The 22,673-nt window shown below is 38.0% G+C and overlaps 1 protein-coding gene across 4 annotated transcripts; it reads right to left on the reverse strand.

The window, feature by feature from the left end:
- Positions 1–271: 271 nt before the first annotated feature.
- LOC131328999 (uncharacterized) lies at positions 272–21,084 on the reverse strand. 4 transcript variants are annotated; one of them, XM_058362007.1, is made up of 7 exons: positions 3,528–4,133; positions 3,283–3,432; positions 3,116–3,154; positions 2,970–3,002; positions 1,663–1,841; positions 1,291–1,632; positions 272–1,176 (listed from the first exon to the last, which is right to left on the reverse strand). In XM_058362007.1, the coding sequence occupies exons 1-7, from the start codon at positions 4,066–4,068 to the stop codon at positions 475–477; spliced, it is 1,986 nt and encodes a 661-aa protein (XP_058217990.1). In that variant the 5' UTR covers positions 4,069–4,133; the 3' UTR covers positions 272–474. The 4 variants fall into 4 exon arrangements, with proteins under 4 accessions (XP_058217990.1, XP_058217989.1, XP_058217988.1 ...); XM_058362006.1 differs by lacking the exons at positions 2,970–3,002; positions 3,116–3,154; positions 3,283–3,432; positions 3,528–4,133 and adding exons at positions 18,371–18,403; positions 18,905–18,943; positions 19,075–19,224; positions 19,319–21,084 and having other exon boundaries at positions 1,291–1,841; XM_058362005.1 differs by having other exon boundaries at positions 1,291–1,841; positions 3,528–4,201.
- Between the last annotated feature and the right edge of the window lie 1,589 nt (positions 21,085–22,673).

The following is a 22,673-nucleotide window of genomic DNA, read 5'->3' on the forward strand; positions in this document are numbered from 1 at the left end:
AGGAGAATATAATGAGTCAGTTGTATCCCGTATCTCTCTTGTCGTAACCCTAGAACCGGCAAATATCCCTTTACATGGGAAACTCTATAGTATGAATTTGGTCGAAAATGACGAAAAATAACTTACAGGTAAGGCCTATTAATTGGGTCATGCCGGTAGCAAGCCAATTATAATCATAATCTGGGTTGCATCCGAGAAACACTAACGCCGGCATCTGCCATAAGCTCTGTGCAATGATATCACGATGCAACATTAGCATGTGCTGGCAATGAAACAAATAGTTTAGCTTCCAATTTGAATAGCCAACAAATCTGGCTCCTGTTACATGAACCATGACACCATAACCATCATTCTTTTTATCATGAACCACGACACCATTACTGCTATTCTTAGTAACAATATTTACTTATAACATATTTTCACGAGGTAGTTCAGGGGGAAAACAAACTCTTAACACTCTCATGATCCAGCCATTTAAACTACGTTGGGGGCGGCTTGAGGTTTTGGTGGGTGTGTAGAATTTGAGGTTTCAAGTTTTTTGGGCTCAGATTTATGGGGGTAACCAGTGAATCTGGGAAAGATTGTTGCCACTTTCTTGAGTGAGTAGATGAAAGTTTTCATGAGGGATAAATAAAGAGGCATGTAGGAGAGTGCGAAGATGGTGACCGGGAGGAATGAAGCAGTGTATAGGGCAACTTTCGTCCACTCCTCCCTCTTGTTTATCATAAGGATCACAGTCGCGGCAAATGCAAACATCATCATCGACACAGATAAAATCAGAAGCGTAACACCTAGCATTAGGATTTGCGGAAGAGACTGCTTGAAGTCTTTTAAGCGAAATGGGGATGTGAGGATTCGAAGGAAAATAATCACTGATGTCAAAGCAAATGTAAGGGAAAGGACATCAGTCAAGGTGAAAACAACAAAGAAAGGCCGGTTGAGGAGGATTGGGAAACCGGTACTCTGGTTGGGACCTCCCGGTATTGTGTAGGCTGCAGCAAAGGCCACTGTGGCAATGAGCACCGCCACAAGGGAGCAGTGTTCTGCTGTACGTTGGAGCCATTCTTTGGCCTTTTTTCGAAGAGGTTCATTCTCCTCCTCAAACAGCTTTCGAGCAGTCTTCTTGTCTTTGTTGAGTGTATTTAGTAAACTGCCAGGGCATATGTCCCACACGCGCTGCAAATTAAGCAAACATAAAGCTCCCACCTTAAGAAAAACTGTTTTCAGATAGATTGAAGCAATCAAGAACCAGTTTGAATTGAGCATGAATTTTAAAGGGCTAGCACTCACCTCATACAAGAGCAAGTTCTCTTGCAATTCGAAAGCAGGGCTTCGCACCTCGGGAGCAATACAATCTTCTGTCTTCTCTCCAACCATATGTAGTATGGTGTTGGACTTCTCATCGACCTTTCGCTCCAGCCGCTTCACCAACAGCCCCATTTGCTCCACAAGATCAAGAACCTTCATTTGGCGGTACTTTATTGCTACGTGCAGAATAGTTCTGCCCTGATGATCAATGTGTTCAACTGCCCAGGGGTACACTCTGAGTATTTCCTTAACTATCTCCAAACAGCCATTTTTGGTCGCCAGAAACAATGGCGTTTCGGCAATTACAGCACTTGGTACCGGTTTCTGCTCGTTCTCTTTCTTCTCAGAGGGAACTGAGGAGGAATCTTTAATCTCATAGTGGTGGTGCTTCGGGCGCTTCCGGGTTTCCACTGCTTTAGTTGTTATCCATGATCTATCTTCTTTTATTAAGAACTTGGCAAGCTTCACAGCCCATTCATATGTTTCCCTCTCCTCCTGGATTGTTTCCCAATAAGGCACTCTCCAACACCCAGCTGCAACTTACCACAACTCTAAATATTATTAATACACGATCTAATTAGGCATCTCAATGGAATGAATTTGAGATGGGTCGGTGATGTAAACCCATAACATGAAAAAAATGTTTGGAGTTTCAGCATGTTAGGCTGTGTTCTTTAATTGCTTTTGTTTGCAAAGAAAAAAGGACAATCCGATCAGATTTGGTGTCAAATGCGGATAAGTAGAACTACCATCTGCATATCACCTCCAGGGTCAAAGGTATTGAACATACCTAAGGACCTAGTAGCACCGATACGGACACGAGACATAGATACGACTTGACAAGGACACGCGAATACATTATTCTCTAACTATAGGCCACGGGCACGTTGACGATATGTCCAATTATATGTACCTAAACACATTGTTATGTGAATATATCACCATAAGTACATGTTCATCAAAAGCATAAAAAGTTACAATAAGTAATGAAGAATCTAGTTGACATGGGACTCGAAATATAGAAATCCTTAACAAATTCCAATTGACTTTAAGATGGTATAACTTGGAACAATTACTACTTTTTCCAACTTTGTATATCGTAGTGATATGTCAAATTTCGATATCTTTGGTAGGCACAACTTAGCAAGTGTCAACAGAATCATCCTATCACATGTTTATTTCTTAGTCATAGACACCAAAGAAGAGTAGGACATAATGCACAAAGAGTGTCAGATATGTGTCCGAATTAAGATTTTGATTTTTAGTTATGGACACAAAAAGAGATAGTAAGGGATACGTGTCCGAAGAGTGTCTGTGTCCGGCACGTGTCAGACACGGACACACAAGCTTCTTATAAGTGTCTGTGCTTCTTAGTTAAGGACAAATGCATCCTCACAAAGACAATTCTAGTACGCATGTTACTGGCCATGACTTGTATTCAAGCACTGGCCTATACATAAAACAGAAAAATATTGGTAGTATACGTATACATGTATGTAACTATACGTATATAAAATGTAAGAATGTTCTCAGATGTATGCTATTTCGGCTAGAGATCTTTGAATAAGAGTAGACAATATACAACCAGCAGTATATGTATAAATACTTGAAAAGCAAAAGTATATGTATATGTATATATATAAACACATATGTCCCATTACCTTTTGTCTCAGTTATATCTTCAGTTAACTCAGCTGAAAAGCAACCAATTCTTCTATCAGAAAACAGGTGGAAACGCAATGTGTTGACAAAAATAGTTGAACAAGCAAGGTTGCTAATGCATGCATACTAAAATGTCCCATTATACCTTCACCGGCAGCAGTAGACATTTCTTCAGTCAAGACACCTGAAAAGCAACCAGTATGTTTTTACTTTCTGATACATGCTAGAAAAGATGGGTTTATAGATAAGTTATCCGAATTACAAAACGAAAAGGACTTTTGTTAAATATGAAATCAAAGAGAAGTATCATACGAGAGCACAGGAGACGTTTAAGGAATTCCCCACCACCTCTACTTTTGAAAGCCAATGAGTTGCACGCGAGAAGCTGGAGAGCAGTCATCCCATCATTGTCTTGTTCATCGACTAAATGTTTATACCTTCTCGCAATAAAAAGGGCTAGATCTGTTCACATCTCAAAGCAAGAAAACAAATTTTAAAGCTAATCTAACTGATTTTAAATTTCATCACAACAGATGAGAACATTACTATATACGTACCAAAACTTCCGATGACAACAGCCGTGTGAAGCACAGTGGTCTTGTTCTTCCTGTGATAATATACCTCGGGATCAGCTTCCAAGTCTCCCTCCTGATCAGTTGTCTGCTTTTGTTTTCTGATTAAATCATCAAGAAACTTGAACATGTCCATCCTGCCAAATTCTACTGACCGGTAAAGAGGTGTTACGTCAAAGTTGTTGCGGATATTCAACAACTCGGGTGCCTTGATAAGCATTTCCTTGGCAGCTTGGACTAACTTGTCTGAAGTGGAAGCCTCATGGAGGATGGTGTTTCCGACTTTGTTTTGATGCTTCAGTTTGTCAAGTTGATCATCGGAGACCCTTTTGAGCAATTCATGAACCAAGTCAACTCGTTTACATGATGTGGCCACGTGGAGGACCGTGTCATTGTGTATGGTAACCACCTGAAATGGACCATCTGGAAAATTCTGGCATAGTTCAAGCACCCTCTCGCTCTTCCCCTGCACTAGTGCTATGTATAGTTCCCTGCTGTCCTCATCTACAGCAATATTTTCAGCCATGGGAGAAAGGGGGGGTTTGGTGTCACACCGGTTTTGGATCAATGTAATGTAATAGTTTGTCAGAACTTAACTTTGATACAGTTATAAAGTACTCAGTTAAATAGTTCTAAATGTTTGTCTGGCGGACAATAGGATGCCCACTGAGCTCGAATATGCATAGCTTAAGACATTCTTCCCTCTCGTTATCTTGTTAGACTGAAACCTTTGCTTTTACTGCTTTTACCATTCCATATCATCGTCATTATTTTCGAGCCTTTTCTTAGAATAGTTGTTAGTGGGCACTAGACAGAACTAAGTACCATTCTTCCAGCATAAGCAACTGCTATCTTTAATGTTACAACCGATTTCACCCATTCTTTTGAAATTACAACCTTAGCTCAAAAGAATAGCATCCTAAAACAGAACATATGACTCAGAATCGAAAGTGATTCCTACAACTTTTTTCTTGCAAGAATTTGGGAATATGAGGATATTGGCGCAGGAATGATGTAAAGATGTAAAGGAAGAGAGAGACGCTCTAGACTAATTACACTATGCTCCTAGAGAATGAACTAGTTACACAATAGAACAACTAATAAACTAATTACAAATAAACCCATAATAATCTAACAAATGAAAACTGATATTTATCTAAAATTTACGACAAACTATTCTCAACTGTAGGGGAAAAGGGTTCTAGATTCATCTCTATATAGACGGCTTTAGATTATTGATTCATAGTAAAATCTTTATTTCCCACTATTAACTGTGAGAAAACAACATAAACTCCATGGCCATCCTTGGTTTTGAAATTAAGTGCCTTCAACATTTTGTGTAGTCATCATAGTCACAGCACTCCATTGTAGTAGCTAAATAAGAATATATCCCTAATTACAGAACAGACGAGAAAAGTACAACGCAAACCTCTAGAGTACACAAAATGTTGACTCCTTATTTTTATGGACCCCTTATTTTTGTTATGGACTAGAAATGACCATTGTGAATTTCAACATTGGTAAGCTTAACAACCTCTTAAATAAATAATCAAAAGCTGATGTGTCAACTTTTGATTATTCATTTTTTATTATACCACTGTGGATGGCCTAAGAATGTCTTCATAAAAAGTTGAATTTACGAAATATAATACTTAAAAAGGGATGGATGGATAGTTAACAACTTCAAACTTTAGAGTTTTTTTTTTCCCAAGCATCTATACAATTTTTTTAAAGATTTTTCACCCATGTAACTTGCAAGGCCCAATTCTCATAAAACTTTTCTAAATTAACTTGAAAAATTGGTACAATTAGTACGGACATTTGGAGTTGTGAAGGAGTCTAGGCACCCTCCCGCATCCTTGTGTCTGCCACTGAATATATCCGAATTGGATCTCTTAATCGTGAGAAATTTTTCGGTGCCGGGTGGGTACATCTCACGTGGTATTTGCTCGGCACATTTGGGCAATCCAATACACTTTTGGACTGCTTAGAATGAAACCCTCTCTCTCCTCTCACCCCAACACTTTCTCTCTTTTTTTCTCTCTCCAAATCTGAGCGGTCAAAAAATGCAATGGACGGCTTGGATGTGCTGAGCGGACACCACGTAGTACCCACCCGGCACTGAAATTTTTTCCCTTGATCGTGCATGTCTAAAAAGTAAATTAGAGGTTGAATTGCTTTTTAATTGTACCATCAATTGTGTAGTTAACAACATTCTCTATCAAGATAAGGTTTCTATTATAGCAAAAGCAATGATTCCAAGCACATAGTATGTGACAATCACGCCAGCACTTAAGCCACTCTAATAAGGTTAAAACTTAAAAAGAGATTGCTTTATTTATTTATTTATTTATTCAGTGATTATAATTAAGAAGCTTGAGCTGTCGTGCTGTTATTGGTTTACTTCACATGCATTGATCTATTTGCAATCCATTACCAAACTCCATCGAATTAAAGTAATCTGATTATTTAATGTTCATCCCATTTAAACAAAGTCAAAAGTCATCTTCAGTTGTGTTGATGACACCTAGAGCATCATCATCAAACTACACAAAACAACACAACCCATCTAGTCCCGGGAATCATCATCAGACAAATAACAGAAAAAAAAAAGAATGTAAAGAAACAAAGGGTTAAAGCGAAAAACAAAATCGAGAAAACTGAAGAATAGAGTAATCACGCAGAATACAAGAATATTCTGCCCCGACTAATCCCCCAGTACATCGGATCCACATATTTCAGGCAACTACTGACCTAAACGAGATATGAAAATTTCCAGTACGTAGCTCTCACAAGATCAAACTCTAGAGTCCCCAAATACTACTCCCTCCGTCCCTTTTTAAATGTCCTACTTCGTAACTCCAACTTATTAAAAAAACATCATCATTATACCTTTCACATCAACTTTTTCCTCCACTTTCCTTACTTACCCATCATGATTACACTAACTTTTCAAAATGGAATTTACTTTTAGGGACAAAATAGACAATGTACCAATTTTTACCCACTAACTTTACCAAATAGACACTTATTAAGGAACAGCCCAAAATGAAATACTGGACTATAATAAGGGGACGGAGGGAGTACTACATAAGGAAAAACCCTTAGATTTAATAACTGGGTCGAAAACTACTACTAGTGGAACTAGTATACGGGTTGGATAACCGATTGTAAGTAATAAGTATCCAGCGGGTTAAATTCGAGACACTGCTGCAGACACGAAGCATGTTCGGCGAAGAGAAGTGAAGTGTTGTGTGTTAGTAATCTCTGTTATAAGAACAGGGAATCCAACATAAGAATATACTCATTGGAAGAACTCTGGATAATGATTAGATAAGCCTGATTAGTTAAAGCTTAAAGAGCATGCTTTGAAAGAATCGTGAAGATGTCGTGCAGGCATAGGTTGACTTTGGACATAGAGATAATTAACGGATTAGGATTTGTCGAAACTAGAGGTGGCAAATTAGACTCAAACCCATTAATAAATCCAAACCCATTCTCTGAAAATTAGACCCAACCCAACTCATTAATTAGTTGGATTAGAATGGATCCAACCCATCTAACCAATTTATTAATTGGACCTTAATTGGACATCAATTAAATTAACTTAAATGACCCAATAAGTCATGAATATAACCCACCAAACAATATACACACACGACGGCATAAAAGTTAAAGCATGCCGCCACGCTGAAAGACAAACCACATGTTGTACCTCCAACGTGGCAAAATCGGGGCCTGGTTTGGGAGAAAAGATTATCCACTGTAATCAGCACATTGCAAATCGTCATACTTGGGTGATACTTCACCCACATAAATCTTCAAAATAGTTTTTGCGCCACGCTGGTTTTACATCGGACAATTTCGAACATATCCATAAAAAACAAAAAAAAAAATTTTAGAATTACAAACACTTGCACAAATTCGCTCACATTCGATCACATTGAGGCCCACACACACTACACCTTCAGTGTGTATAGAACCCACCAAAATATGTGAGTGTGTGTATTCTCATCAATGCACTTTCCTCCGTTACCATAGCATTTTGTTTGGAAAGATGGCTTGATACTCATACTCACATTCTAGCTTTCGCTCATGCATGCACACACATTTTGACTGTGTTTTCTTTGGACCTATAAAACTGAGGGAAAATGATAGCCAATGACGTGTTTTGATAATTAATACTCGCCAAGGACATTTTCAGCATTAACAAATGTTTTTAGCATGTTCTTGACGGGAATTAATTATCAAAATACGCCAAGGACATTTTCCCTAAAACTAACACCTCACTCTGTGCAAGGTTCACAATAATTTTGTTGTCCAATTATTAAATTATTACATACATTTCTCTTTCTATCTCTCAAAAAAGGAAATTTCGCCATTAAGGAAAAGAAATTTTCTACATTATAGGTGCTATCAAGCTGTTGTTGCTGCTGTTTGGTTTACTTGCCAAGGTCTTCCCGTGTTTTTGCTTCTTTTTCCGTGTAATCCAAGAAAAAAAAGAGCAAATTAAAGGAAGAGTTGTTCGTCCAAAAAAAAAAAAAAAATTAAATCAAACAGTCAAATAAAAAAGAGCAAAGGATAATATGGTAATTTTAGTGTACATGGGTATTTTAGTCATTTAGATATATAGAGGTAATATTGTCATTTCAGTGTACATGGGTAATTTAGTCATTTTAGAATTTTAATATGTATGTAATTGGGTTAATGTGCGGGTCGGGTTTGATTTTAAATAAATGGGTCGGGTCGGGTATGGGTAATTGAGCTCTTAATTAATGGGTCGAAATAGGTCAATGACCCATTAAAGACCCAACCTACTAATAACTTACCCATATTAACCCAAACCCGCTCATTTGTCACCCCTAGTCGAAACCAATCATATGACTAAACTAAATTTAAACTTCATGAACTTAACCTTAATGGCCGGTTGGAACAGATAAAGAGTCAACCTCAGATTTGTTTTGATGACACACTAACATCATCGTTATCATCATCTCATTAATTATGCCTTCTTTTCTTTTCTTTTCTTTTTTTGTAGTGGATGCATCACAAATTGACCACCCGAGGTGGTGGCCAAGATGGCAAATGTGTTACTTCCATTGGGTATGGCTCTCGTGTGGTCATGGGTTTGAGGTGTGCCGATGTCCCCTCGCAACTGTTTGACTCTCATGATCCGCCTATTACCTTCTTCAGCCTCGGTGGGGCGGTGCACATCTACAGGGCCTTGCTTCTCCTCTACCCTCTTACTGAGGGGGGAAAAAAGATAAGAAAGTGTGGGTTGATCACTCTCCTATACTAGGCCTTACACTCTCAGATCTGGGTTACTTGTCTCGTGGTTTGATCTACTAGCCCACTTCTCTCTCTATTGGTCACTACACAAGTAGCAAACGGTTAGTGGGCGATGGGCACTCCGATGACTAAGTTCCAACTCCAGAAGAGAAGAATCAACCTTAGTAGGAGAGAAGAGAGCATACCTGGTAGGGTTTATCACTGTAGTGTATAGAGAAGTACCTGCTTTGGGGGCCAAGTTACAGGGGGAGCATGCTCCACACGTGCTGAGGTGACGTCACCGACCACCATTACCCTGCCTCGACGCAAAGCCAGGTTGTAGTCCACCCTTGAGCTTGTTGGCCAGCGCATTGTTGAGCTACGTACGTGGTCACATCAGGTTGGACCCGTACGCTTCTACCGACAACCGCTGAAAGTCGTACCCTCGCCCCAATTGGGGACCGCGCCACATGTTGGTGTTGGGTGATGACGCGTGGCCGGACCGAACATGTACTGTGCGGCGAGCTCGTTGTTTACTATTTGTCCATGCCACGCGACTGAACCAGATTGGTACCACATGGCCGAGCCGATCTGTTTTGTACTGGAGCAACTGAGGTTGACTGTTGTCTCTGGACATGACCTGGGCCATGGTTTTGACCCGGATGTCCCCTAATCCGATAGGGAATCCCTGTGCTCTTTATTCTTATCCGATACATGTAGGCTCAAGGGATCATGGGCCTAACGAGCCCATTGGGCTATGATTGATATTCCGGCCCACTACAGAAAGATACATGACAAATTGCAGCCTTCTCCATGTAGATGGATATATTAGTCAAACAAGGAATCCAAATTGTACTCCGTCTCCAAGAGTTTGGAAGAGCAGGAAACAATGAATTGAATAAGCGATTGATAGCGCAAAACCGAATAAATTCCAAAAGTAGATATGGTTAGGGAATGAACAAAAGTAGGAGATTTTTTTCGAGACAAATATGTTTCGTTTAAGTTGATACCAACGTGCGATTAAAGTGAAATTTTTTTTTTTGCATAAGGAATGTACTTGACGAGCTGAAAATAAAAAGACCAGTTCGGATCCCTTTTTTGAGCCAGGATGTCTAGCCCCCATTCCTAAGATAAAGATAACCAGTACCATCCACTACAGAACACGTTGAAAACAAGTTCAATGTACAGCTCTACCAACTAGACAATGAGATAACACATCACAAATTAGACCATAAATTTTCATGCTAATCGATCTAATTATGCAAGAGGAGAATATAATGAGTCAGTTGTATCCCGTATCTCTCTTGTCGTAACCCTAGAACCGGCAAATATCCCTTTACATGGGAAACTCTATAGTATGAATCTGGTCGAAAATGACGAAAAATAACTAACAGGTAAAGCCTATTAATTGGGTCATGCCGGTAGCAAGCCAATTATAATCATAATCTGGGTTTCATCCGAGAAACACTAACGCCGGCATCTGCCATAAGCTCTGTGCAATGATATCACGATGCAACATTAGCATTTGCTGGCAATGAAACAAATAGTTTAGCTTCCAATTTGAATAGCCAATAATCTGGCTCCTGTTACATGAACCATGACACCTTAACCATCATTCTTTTTATCATGAACCACGACACCATTACTGCTATTCTTAGTAACAATATTTACTTATAACATATTTTCACGAGGTAGTTCAGGGGGAAAACAAACTCTTAACACTCTCATGATCCAGCCATTTAAACTATGTTGGGGGCGGCTTGAGGTTTTGGTGGGTGTGTAGAATTTGAGGTTTCAAGTTTTTTGGGCTCAGATTTATGGGGGTAACCAGTGAATCTGGGAAAGATCATCGCCACTTTCTTGAGTGAGTAGATGAAAGTTTTCATGAGGGATAAATAAAGAGGCATGTAGGAGAGTGCGAAGATGGTGACCGGGAGGAATGAAGCAGTGTAGAGGGCAACTTTCGTCCACTCCTCCCTCTTGTTTATCATAAGGATCACAGTCGCGGCAAATGCAAACATCATCATCGACACAGATAAAATCAGAAGCGTAACACCTAGCATTAGGATTTGCGGAAGAGACTGCTTGAAGTCTTTTAAGCGAAATGGGGATGTGAGGATTCGAAGGAAAAAAATCACTGATGTCAAAGCAAATGTAAGGGAAAGGACATCAGTCAAGGTGAAAACAACAAAGAAAGGCCGGTTGAGGAGGATTGGGAAACCGGTACTCTGGTTGGGACCTCCCGGTATTGTGTAGGCTGCAGCAAAGGCCACTGTGGCAATGAGCACCGCCACAAGGGAGCAGTGTTCTGCTGTACGTTGGAGCCATTCTTTGGCCTTTTTTCGAAGAGGTTCATTCTCCTCCTCAAACAGCTTTTGAGCAGTCTTCTTGTCTTTGTTGAGTGTATTTAGTAAACTGCCAGGGCATATGTCCCACACGCGCTGCAAATTAAGCAAACATAAAGCTCCCACCTTAAGAAAAACTGTTTTCAGATAGATTGAAGCAATCAAGAACCGGTTTGAATTGAGCATGAATTTTAAAGGGCTAGCACTTACCTCATACAAGAGCAAGTTCTCTTGCAATTCGAAAGCAGGGCTTCGCACCTCGGGAGCAATACGATCTTCTGTCTTCTCTCCAACCATATGTAGTATGGTGTTGGACTTCTTGTCAACCTTTCGCTCCAGCCGCTTCACCAACAGCCCCATTTGCTCCACAAGATCAAGAACCTCCATTTGGCGGTACTTTATTGCTACGTGCAGAATAGTTCTGCCCTGATGATCAATGTGTTCAACTGCCCAGGGGTACACTCTGAGTATTTCCTTAACTATCTCCAAACAGCCATTCTTGGTCGCCAAAAACAATGGCGTTTCGGCAATTACAGCACTTGGTACCGGTTTCTGCTCGTTCTCTTTCTTCTCAGAGGGATCTGAGGAGGAATCTTTAATCTCATAGTGGTGGTGCTTCGGGCGCTTCCGGGTTTCCACGGCTTTAGTTTTTATCCATGATCTATCTTCTTTTATTAAGAACTTGGCAAGCTTCACAGCCCATTCATATGTTTCCCTCTCCTCCTGGATTGTTTCTCAATAAGGCACTCTCCAACACCCAGCTGCAACTTACCACAACTCTAAATGATTATTAATACACGATCTAATTAGGCATCTCAATGGAATGGATTTGAGATGGGTCTGTGATGTAAACCCATAACATGATAAAAATGTTTGGAGTTTCAGCATGTTAGGTATGGATTGGATCCCCTATGTACTGGTTGTGTTCTTTAATTGCTTTTGTTTGAACATACCTAAGGACCCAGTAGCACCGATACGGACACGAGACATAGATACGACATGACAAGGACACGCGAATACATTATTCTCTAAATATAGGCCACGGGCACGTTGAGGATATGTCCAATTATATGTACCTAAACACATTGTTATATGAATATATCACCGTAAGTACATGTTCAAAAGCATATAAAGTTACAATAAGTAATGAAGAATCTAGTTGACATGGGACTCGAAATATAGAAATCCTTAACAAATTCCAATTGACTTTAAGATGGTATAACTTGGAACAATTACTACTTTTTCCAACTTTGTATATCGTAGTGATATGTCAAATTTCGATATCTTTGGTAGGCACAACTTAGCAAGTGTCCAAGGATCATCCTATCACATGTTTATTTCCGACTCATAGACACGAAAGAAGAGTAGGACATAATGCACAAAGAGTGTTGGATATGTGTCCGAATTAAGATTTTGATTTTTAGTTATGGACACAAAAAGAGAGAGTAAGGGATACGTGTCCGAGGAGTGTCTGTGTCTGGCACGTGTCAGACGCAGACACACAACCTTCTTGTAAGTGTCCGTGCTTCTTAGTTAAGGACAAATGTATCCTCACAAAGACAATTCTAGCATGCATGTTACTGGCCATGACTTGTATTTGATCAAGCACTGGCCTATACATAAACAAAACAGAAAAATATTGGTATATATGGATACTAGTAATTGTCAGGTACAGTGCAATACTTTCTAAACATAGTCTAAATGAAATATCAAATCCCACTTTTCTGAAGTTTTTTTGTGTGGATACAACGATTCTTTTTAATGCCATCTTACATGAGGTGAGTTCCGGATATGCGTAAGGTTCCACCTCATGCGAGAGAAGCATTACAAATAACCGTGAATTAGAAAAAATTTCTTTCTCCCAACAAAATCTACTTCTCGGAAATTTTCATTTTAAGAATAAGCTTCAAACATGGTACATCTAACCAAATTCATAAAATAGTCTAACACAACAAATGTTACCAAATCTGTTTAATTCTTTTAGTTGCATTCATGGATAGCATTAGAAATATATTAAGAATGTATAATCATACGGATTCCAACTCGAATTCAATTTTTTGAATGTCCACTAACTCAAAAGTGACATTTCTATCGCACTTGTTTCTTTAACTGACCTAGAAAAATAGAAAAGCAAAATAGTTCCAAGATTACATATAACTAGGTAAGGAGTAGAGTTTGAAACTCTGTCTACTCAAAAGGCTCCAACAAAAAACCTACAATTTTCAAATCCCAGATGATCATGAAACTCCAAATCATCTAAACCAACAGCTCAAGTTGTATTGAACAACAATTTTGTTATCTTACCTATTAGTTAAAAAGAAAAAGAATTTGACGCGAAGAATTACTATTGGTCGCAAAGAATTACTTCTGGCAGCGAAGAACTACTCATGGCCGTGAAAAATTACTCCTGGCCGTGAAGAATTACTCCTAACCGCAAAGAATTACTCTTGGTCGCATCAAATTGCTACTGGCCGTATTGAATTGCGCTTGGCCGCATCGAATTGCTTTATGGTCTCGCAATTCTTTGCAGCCAAGAGCAAGCGGCCAACAGGGCCGCAAAAAATTACTTCTGGCTGTGAAGAATTACTCCTAACCGCAAAGAATTACTCTTGGCCGCATCAAATTGCTACTGGCTGCATTAAATTGCACTTGGCCGCATCGAATTGCTTTATGGTCTCGCAATTCTTTGCAGCCAAGAGCAAGCGGCCAAGTGCAATTCGATGCGGTCAAGTGCAATTTGATGCGGTCAAGTACAATTCGATGTAGCCAAGTGCATTTCGATGCAGCCAAAAGTAATTCTTGGTTATGAGTAATTCTTTGCGGCCAAGAGTAATTTTTTGTGAACTTCTAATCTCAGCTATTGGGTTGTTCAATGGTTGAGATGGAGTGTTTTTTGTGTCTCCTTAACGCTTCCCTATATATATATTCTTCAAATTAGCACAAAATCTTGAAAGTTTTGGTATTCTTCTCCCCCTTTTTTTTAAAAAAATTCACAAAGACATTAATGTACAGTTGTTATAGGAGTAAATAAATTCACACGGCAATTGTGTAATATGTGCAAAAAAGTGTGAGCACTTTACCTAAGGGGAACTTAATTAGCCATCCTTTTTACCCTACTTATTTAGGTGCTCATCCTAATGTGTTTAAATACTTATGTTTTCATCCTCAAATTCAATTAAATCCTAAACTACCCTTTCTTTCTCCTAATTTTTCAAATCTTATCTTTTCTAATTATCCCAATTCTCTCTCCTCTTTCAAACATTTCTCACCTAATCTTTTGAATTTTTTCTCTCCTAATCTTCTCTCTCATATTTTCATTCCCCTAAAATCTAAAAAGAAAACACGACTCTTACAAAAACGAATGTGTAAGCCGGAAAACATGACAAAACCTGATCGAGATAGATGAACAAAACAAGATCAATTAAAAAACATGACAAAATCGGAAAACATGGCAAGTTTCGATAAGCGTAGGTTTCGATCGAGATAGATGAATAAAATATGATCAAATAAAAAACATGACAAGTTTTAAGAAGTGTAGGTTTCAATCGAGTTAGATGAACAAAACATAATCAATTCACAAACATGACAAAAATTGAAAAACATAATACCTAAAATTGATATTTCGGCAACGGAATCGGGTAACAGCGGCGATTAAGAAAATCATGACAGAATTTGAAAAAATCGAAACACATTACACATATGCCTGACAATACTACAATAAACAAAAATCATGACAAAATTTGAAAAAAATCGAAACACATATGCCGAAATTGTGACAAGAAGTAGTGGTTTATCCATCGGGATAAGTATTCATTTTCAATATGATGAATTCATAACAAATATGATTAATTTACACTCCAAATCGAACAATCGAAATGATAACTACAAGTGTACTTTTTAGAATTAATATTGTGCTGTTACGCATGATTTCATTACCCTACACAATGAAACCAACTAAAACAATCCAAAGAAAAAAAAGATAGGCCCTTTTCAGATGAAATTACTCGAATATCCCTGGGCATAAGATGCGCGCAAACAGAGGACAACGGTGCTTACCATTAAAAAGCCAGAGGACACCGGTACAAGTCCAATCTGAAATCTAAAGTGTGTCGAGTCTGTTGGCCACTTCATCAACAGTTGCGGCATCCTTAGACAAAGACACAGCCGCCACGACCTTTCCTCCTCTGTTGGCGGCCCTCGCCGCCTTCTTTTTGCTCGCGTCCGACACCATTTGTTCCACACAAAAATACCGAAATCGATACAAATCCATGGAGCGATTTTCTGGTCAAGAAGGGGAGTTGGGTGGTGATAGTTCGGCGGTGAGTCGGAGATCGATGTTGGAGTGGGAGAGTACAATTGATAGGCTTTGGACGAAGTAGAGCGCGTATGGGTAAGACCAAAAGAGTGATTCCTTTTCTGCATCCATTCTCACGTGGTTGTTTACCATTGGAGAGAGAGAGAGAGAGAGAGAGAGAGAGAGAGAGAAAGAGGTTGATTGTGATTCAAAGTGGGTAATTGGGTGTATTGTTTCCCGTCAACCACTTACGTCAAATTCAACTAAATCCCACAAATTTAGAAACATCCTAATCTTATAGTTAAAGATATGTAAAACACAATATCGATATTAATTAATTACCAAGGGTATAATGGGGAAACATAACAATTTGAGGATGAGCACATAAGTATTCAAACACACTAGAATGAACACCTAAATAAGTCTTCCAATTAGGATGCCTATTTAATTTCTTCTTTACTGAAAAGAGGAGAATGAGCCTAAACTATTGGATCAAAGTAATCATCCATTGTAACAACTTATTTTTTGTTAAGTATCGATGTGCCCTACACCCTTGTGTTTTGTACCATAGAAAATTAAGTTAAATAAGAAAATTAACTCCAATGCGGAAACACAGGCACACGTATATTTTCGTTGGCTTTCAACCCGATGAAGGAGAGGATGAAAAATAACCAAATATATAATTAATCGGGTTTTTTCCCTCAATCAACTAAACATTTAGCAATTTGAACATATTTCAAAAAAATGAGATATATACGAAATTTTCACATGCAGACCTCTTAAAATGCGGATCCCCCATCTCCTTATCGAATTTCAATGACCCGGGCTGCTCAATGTGTTCAAAACGTGATTTTAAAGGTACCCGTGAGAAATAGAGAAAAAAAATGACTAGGTGATAGGTGCGTAAATGTGCCTATTTACGCCCCTTAATTTACTCTTGTTATGTCCGTTTATTATATTATTTAGAGTTTGATATTCGTTTTCCTTGTTTCAGTTTCCACGGAACCGTTGGATAACAATCAGAGCTAAATTGAGAATTTTACCGGCGCCAATCGAATTAATTAAGAAAAGAGATCAAGTTTATATTGGATATTTGAAGAAGAGAAGCACTGTATAAAATTCCTAAGCGACTGGAATTGGACCCACTTAATTACCTACGGTGGAGAACTCCTGGCTAATATAAAAAAGAAAGCAAGGGTTTTGTTTAGGGATATCTGATCCCACGCAGAAACAGAGAACGGGGCAGCCATCACCACGCCTCCCGGATCACGGCCAAACCAGCAGCAGGAGTTTTGGGTTTTATTCATATGTTATTCATTCGAAAGATTTTAGTTTGTTGTTCAATGGAGCTTTATTCTTGTCTGGTTATTTGTTCCAACTCCATGAGTGGCTAAACTTCTTGACTAGGGTAATGAGGAGGTCTCTCCAAATAGTGTAGTTGTTAGTTTTCTAGGGTTCTATATTCAACTTGATTGTATGACTTGATCGATTTGTAATTTTCATGAAGTTTTATATTTTTTCAATATTCGAATGTGTTTGAATCCATGGTTTCAAGCACAGTCATGCGCAATGATTTTGAATGTTTCGAGATAGGCTTTGAGATAGATTATACGACGTGAGACGGATCGTGTCGTGGTTAAATCCAATGAGACGATCCGTGCCGTGTTGAGATAACCTATACGGAGTACGAATCTTGATTATATTTTTGGGGATTATTGATAGGAATTGCTACCCTACGGTGATCTGGTTGAATGTTGAATGTGAACCCTAGGTTTCGAAATAATTGTGTTACAAGGGGAGACTGAATCGGAAACCCTAGTCCTTTCTCTCGTTTGTTTCAAAATCCTTTAATTGCTTTCTAGTTTAATTTTAGTTTAATCAGCTCAAATCCAAACCTTTTTCCTTTCAGAATTAAATTAGAAATCAATGGAACGTATTGCAACTTAGCTTTTTACTCTCCGTGGACGATCTCGGACTTAACTGCTATTCTTCGGGATAATTGTTAATTCCCTGTTTTATAAATTATATTTTTGGTACGAAAACGACAGACCACTGGGAAGGGCTTGATTTGAGCAGTTTTTTTGTTAACCGTTCAATAAAAAACTATTCGGATGAAGCCCTTCCCAATCATTTTTTTTGCTAATTTCTCGCAGTTACCCTTAAAATCACGTTCTGATCACATTGAGCGACTCGGATCATCAAAATTCGATTAGCAAATGGGAGAAATTGAGAGGCCCACATTTTAGTCAAAATGCGGACCCCTTCACGGGAAATGGACTGTGTATGTGTGTGTGTGTGTGTATATATATATATATATATATATATATATATATATATATATATAGAGAGAGAGAGAGAGAGAGAGAGAGAGAGAGAGAGAGAGAGAGCCGTGGGGGGGACGTGTGTGAGAGAGAAAGCAGTTTTGGATTCAAAATTGGAATCCATTTTGGAATTAACGAGAGAGAGAGAGAGAGAGAGAGAGAGAGAGAGACAACTGTTAGGAAAGTAAAGAAAATTCAATAACAATGATTCAGAATAAGATTAGGAAACATTATTTTTAATTAGTTTTTCTTCATATATCCTTCTTCCAAATATTCATTCTTTCCAAGTATATTTCTAGTCTTACTGTCCGTAAATCTTAGGTATAGAAAAAATACGTACAAATCGGAGGGTCCAAAATATAGAGAATTAAAAAACCGCTACTCCATATTATATATACATGTATGTAACTATACGTATATAAAATGTAAGAATGTTCCCAAATGTGTGCTATTTCGGCCTAGAGAGCTTTGAATAAGAGTGTAGACAATATACAACCAAACAGTATGTATGTATGTATAAATACTTGAAAAATCCATTGATGTAGGGTTGAGGATAGCCCGCTATACGTAAAACTCTTAACACATACTGTGTCCCATTACCTTTTGTCTGAGTTATATCTTCAGTTGACTCAGCTGAAAAGCAACCAATTCTTCTGTCAGAAAACAGGTAGAAACGCAATGTGTTGACAAAAATAGTTGAACAAGCAAGGTTGCAAATGCATGCATGCTAAAACGGAAATTCTAATCGCAAGGAAGATTTACAGGGAATCATGAAAGGAAAAACGTGTTTGAGCCCATTCCGGATTCCACAAAAATCTAGAAAAATATCCATAAATTTTTGAATATGATTTTATGGGGCTCTGTAAAAAATCACGTCCAACGGACATCGGTAAGTATTACTTTTGGATTCGTAGGGCGAAACTGCTTAGTTTGCCTATGTAAATCCAAAAGTAATACTTACCGATGTCCATTGGAGCTAATTTTAGGGCCTCATAAAATAATATTAAAAAAATTATGAATATTTTTCTAGATTTTTATGGGATCCGGAATGGGCCCAAACGCATTTTTCCTTGCGTGGTTCCCTGTAAATCTTCCTTGAGATTAGAATTTCCGTACTAAAATGTCCCGTTATACCTTCACTGGCAGCAGTAGACATTTCTTCAGTTAAGACACCTGAAAAGCAACCAGTATGTTTTTACTTTCTGATACATGTTAGAAAAGATGAATTTATATACTATAAGTTATCCAAATTACAAAACAAAAAGGACTTCTGTTAAATATAAAATCAAAGAGAAGTATCATACGAGAGCACAGGAGACGTTTAAGGCATCCCCCACCACGTCTACTTTCAAAAGCCAATGAGTTGCACGCGAGAAGCTGGAGAGCAGTCATCCCATCATTGTCTTGTTCATCGACTAAATGCTTATACCTTCTCGCAATAAAAAGAGCTAGATCTGTTCAAATCTCATGCAAGAAAACAAATTTTAAAGCTAATCTAACTGATTTTAAATTTCATCACAACAGATGAGAACATTACTATATACGTACCAAAACTTCCGATGACAACAGCCGTGTGAAGCACAGTGGTCTTGTTCTTCCTGTGATAATATATCTCAGGATCTGCTTCCAAGTCTCCCTCCTGATCAGTTGTCTGCTTTTGTCTTCTGATTAAATCATCAAGAAACTTGAACATGTCCATCCTGCCAAATTCTACTGACCGGTAAAGAGGTGTTACGTCAAAGTTGTTGCGGACATTCAACAACTCGGGTGCCTTGATAAGCATTTCCTTGGCAGCTTGGACTAACTTGTCTGAAGTGGAAGCCTCATGGAGGATGGTGTTTCCAGCTTTGTTTTGATGCGTCAGTTTGTCAAGTTGATCATCGGAGACCCTTTTGAGCAATTCATGAACCAAGTCAACTTGTTTACATGATGTGGCCACGTGGAGGACTGTGTCATTGTGTATGGTTACCACCTGAAATGGACCATCTGGAAAATTCTGGCATAGTTCAAGCACCCTCTCGCTCTTCCCCTGCACTAGTGCTATGTATAGTTCCCTGCTGTCCTCATCTACAGCAATTTCAGCCATGGGAGAAAAGGGGGGTTTGGTGTCGCAGCGGTTTTAATTAGATCAATGCAAGTATCTCTCTCCCTCTCTCTCTTCCCTTTGGGGGTGCGTGTGTGTGCATAGCAGCTTAGGGATTTATATAGTTTTTCTGCAATTTACAGTTTCATCGTGGATTTGGCCTAGCAATTATCTGATCTCTCTTACAAACCATGGTGTGGTCAAGTTCCTAACTTTGGTAGTAAGTCAAGAATAAGGAACCAAGTACAGTACAAAAATGCTTAGTACAGCATAGCTTTGATATTAAGTTAACAATTACTAGTTGCCAGTTAATACGAAATATATAACACCACTAGTTGCCAAACATAGGATACAAAATTACATGAAACATGCACCGTTTTTGTTTGTTTTTTTTAATTTATTTGTAGAGCTTTAGACCTGGTGTTGCTTTCGTTATCAGCTTTGAGATGAAATATAATCTCTAAACCAGAAAGATTAGCATTCTACCATGTTAACTTAGGTTATTACACATCTCAGTTCAATGTTGTCCTGTTACTTTCTAACTTCTCAAAACATGTCTTTGGTGGGAACTACAATAAGAATTAAGTACCATTCTTCCAGCATAAGCAACTGCTATCTTTACACAATTGTGAGAATTTCATGCTTTGCGTTGCAATTACGATCTTAACTCATATGATTGGCATCCCAAAAAGTTCATGTGATTCAAAGCAAAAAGTGAATGCCATTCCTAAAACTTTAAATGACAGTAAGAAAAGGAAAATACGAGGACATAGCAGGTGGAACAAGTAAACACTAGTTAGTCAAACAAACTCGAAACATGTTTGGGAGGGAGGGCTTTGGATTACACTGTCTGAATGTAAAATCTGACTTTCACACTACAACCTATGAGAAAACAAATTAACTTCATCACAGTCACAGAAGATCATGCCATTCAAACAAGTATATAAACCTAGTTAATCACTACAGTAGTATTTACAAAACAGGTGAAGGAGAATTCGATGGACAGCTCTACAAAAAAAAAAAAAGGCATTGATAAAAACACAGCAAGAATAAGAATCTACTCCGGCACAGACAGCTTCAGGGTGAGTATCTGGTTTTTCGTACGTAACATATTTGCTCTCTTCAGAACCATGATCGTTGCTAACTCATCATGTTACTGCATAATTTTCTGGATTTGTAATTTTCTCGTGTTAAGGCGGAATAGAAAAGTGAGAAACAAAAGACAGAGCAATAACAGTAGAAAGAATTCACATGTTTTTATTAAAGCCATTTGGGTGTGTGAAAAGTAAGCAAGAATGGACTCAAAATCAGAAACTTTGTAGGAGTAATAGTAATATACGGAAATTTAATAGTACATAGTATATATGTAAGCTCCCAAGATTATCTATTTTCGCTAATCCTAGCTAGTTGCTAGCACTGTAAGTCTGTAACTACTTCCTATTTTGGGAAAGTATTGAAATCTGGTATGAGCCGTGGCCTTGGGCATTTTCGCCAAACAACCTAAATATTCGTGTCGAGCTTTCCTTTCGTGTTTGATTGATCCTTCTTTGTGTTCTTGCGTGTGTGGTTCGTTGCCCGACAAAAACCTGTGTTCACAAGCGAAGTTCAGCTCAGAATGTGGGTTGAATTCGAGAAACACTCGCGCCTTCTACCATAGAATTTGTGCCAGGATGTTGCTTTTAATTTTTTTTCCCCCCCTGAACAGCCGGATGTTATATTGAAAAAATAGTTTGCGTTGACAGTGAAACAACTAGCTTATACAGTATATTTCAATAGAAGTACCCAAATAAACTGTCGCTCCAAACCCAAGTCTAAGGCCCCCTTCCGAAATTAGAAACCTTTCCGGAATTAGAAAAAAATCCTTATTTTTTTATTTTTTATTTTTTTATTTTTTAAAAAGGTAATTTTAAATTTAAAAATTATGAATTTATTAAAATTTAAAAATATGTAATATAAATCTTGTTTGAAAGATTTTATCGAGATTTTGTATATGATGCCAAAAAAATTAAAAAATTATTTTTTATTTATATTATTTTTGAATTTAAATATATAAAATAAGCTACTTGTTTTTAAGAAGAGGTATCTATCTAAAAGCATCTCCAAGAGCATCTCCAATCCACCTCTATTTCTCCAAAATAGAGGATGGATGTGACACATTGAGGGAAGATTTTATAATTTATTCTTTTTTTCTTCACTTTTTGTAATTTTTGAAAGAATTTTTGAGGGACCCACCGTCCTTTTTAGAGTTTGGTCCTCTAAAAGTAAATTTGGTCCTCTAAAAATGGAGGATCAAAAGTAAATTTGGAGTACAAAATTCCTCCAAAACTCTAAAAAGGACGATGGGTCCCTCAAAGATTCTCCCAAAAAGTACAAAAAGTGAAGAAAAAATAGAATAAATTACAAAATCTTTCCTCAATGTGTTACATTCATCCTCTATTTTGGATGGATTGGAGATGCTCTAATATGTGAAGGTTCCAAAGGACGATTTAAACCTCAGACCCAAGATTTATCCTTCAGGACCTTTTTAACATTTATATTTTCATCCTAAATCTTTTGTAATTCCGATAGTGCCCTTATTTATTATTATTATATACTGTATATAATATATACTGTGTATATATATATATATATATATATATATATATAGCATCGGAATTTGGGACTGAAAGTCCCCGAAAAAATGGGTGGTCACCATTTGACCCATATTCAAAAAAAATTCGTATTAATTTTCGAAATCCCATAAATCTCGCCGGAAAAACCCTCTCATCCCAATCCCCCTCTCTCTAAAATCTCGGAACAATTTTTAGCCAAAATAAAAAA

This window comes from Rhododendron vialii, chromosome 6a (assembly GCF_030253575.1).
Source record: "Rhododendron vialii isolate Sample 1 chromosome 6a, ASM3025357v1".
In the NCBI taxonomy this organism is placed as follows: domain Eukaryota; kingdom Viridiplantae; phylum Streptophyta; class Magnoliopsida; order Ericales; family Ericaceae; genus Rhododendron; species Rhododendron vialii.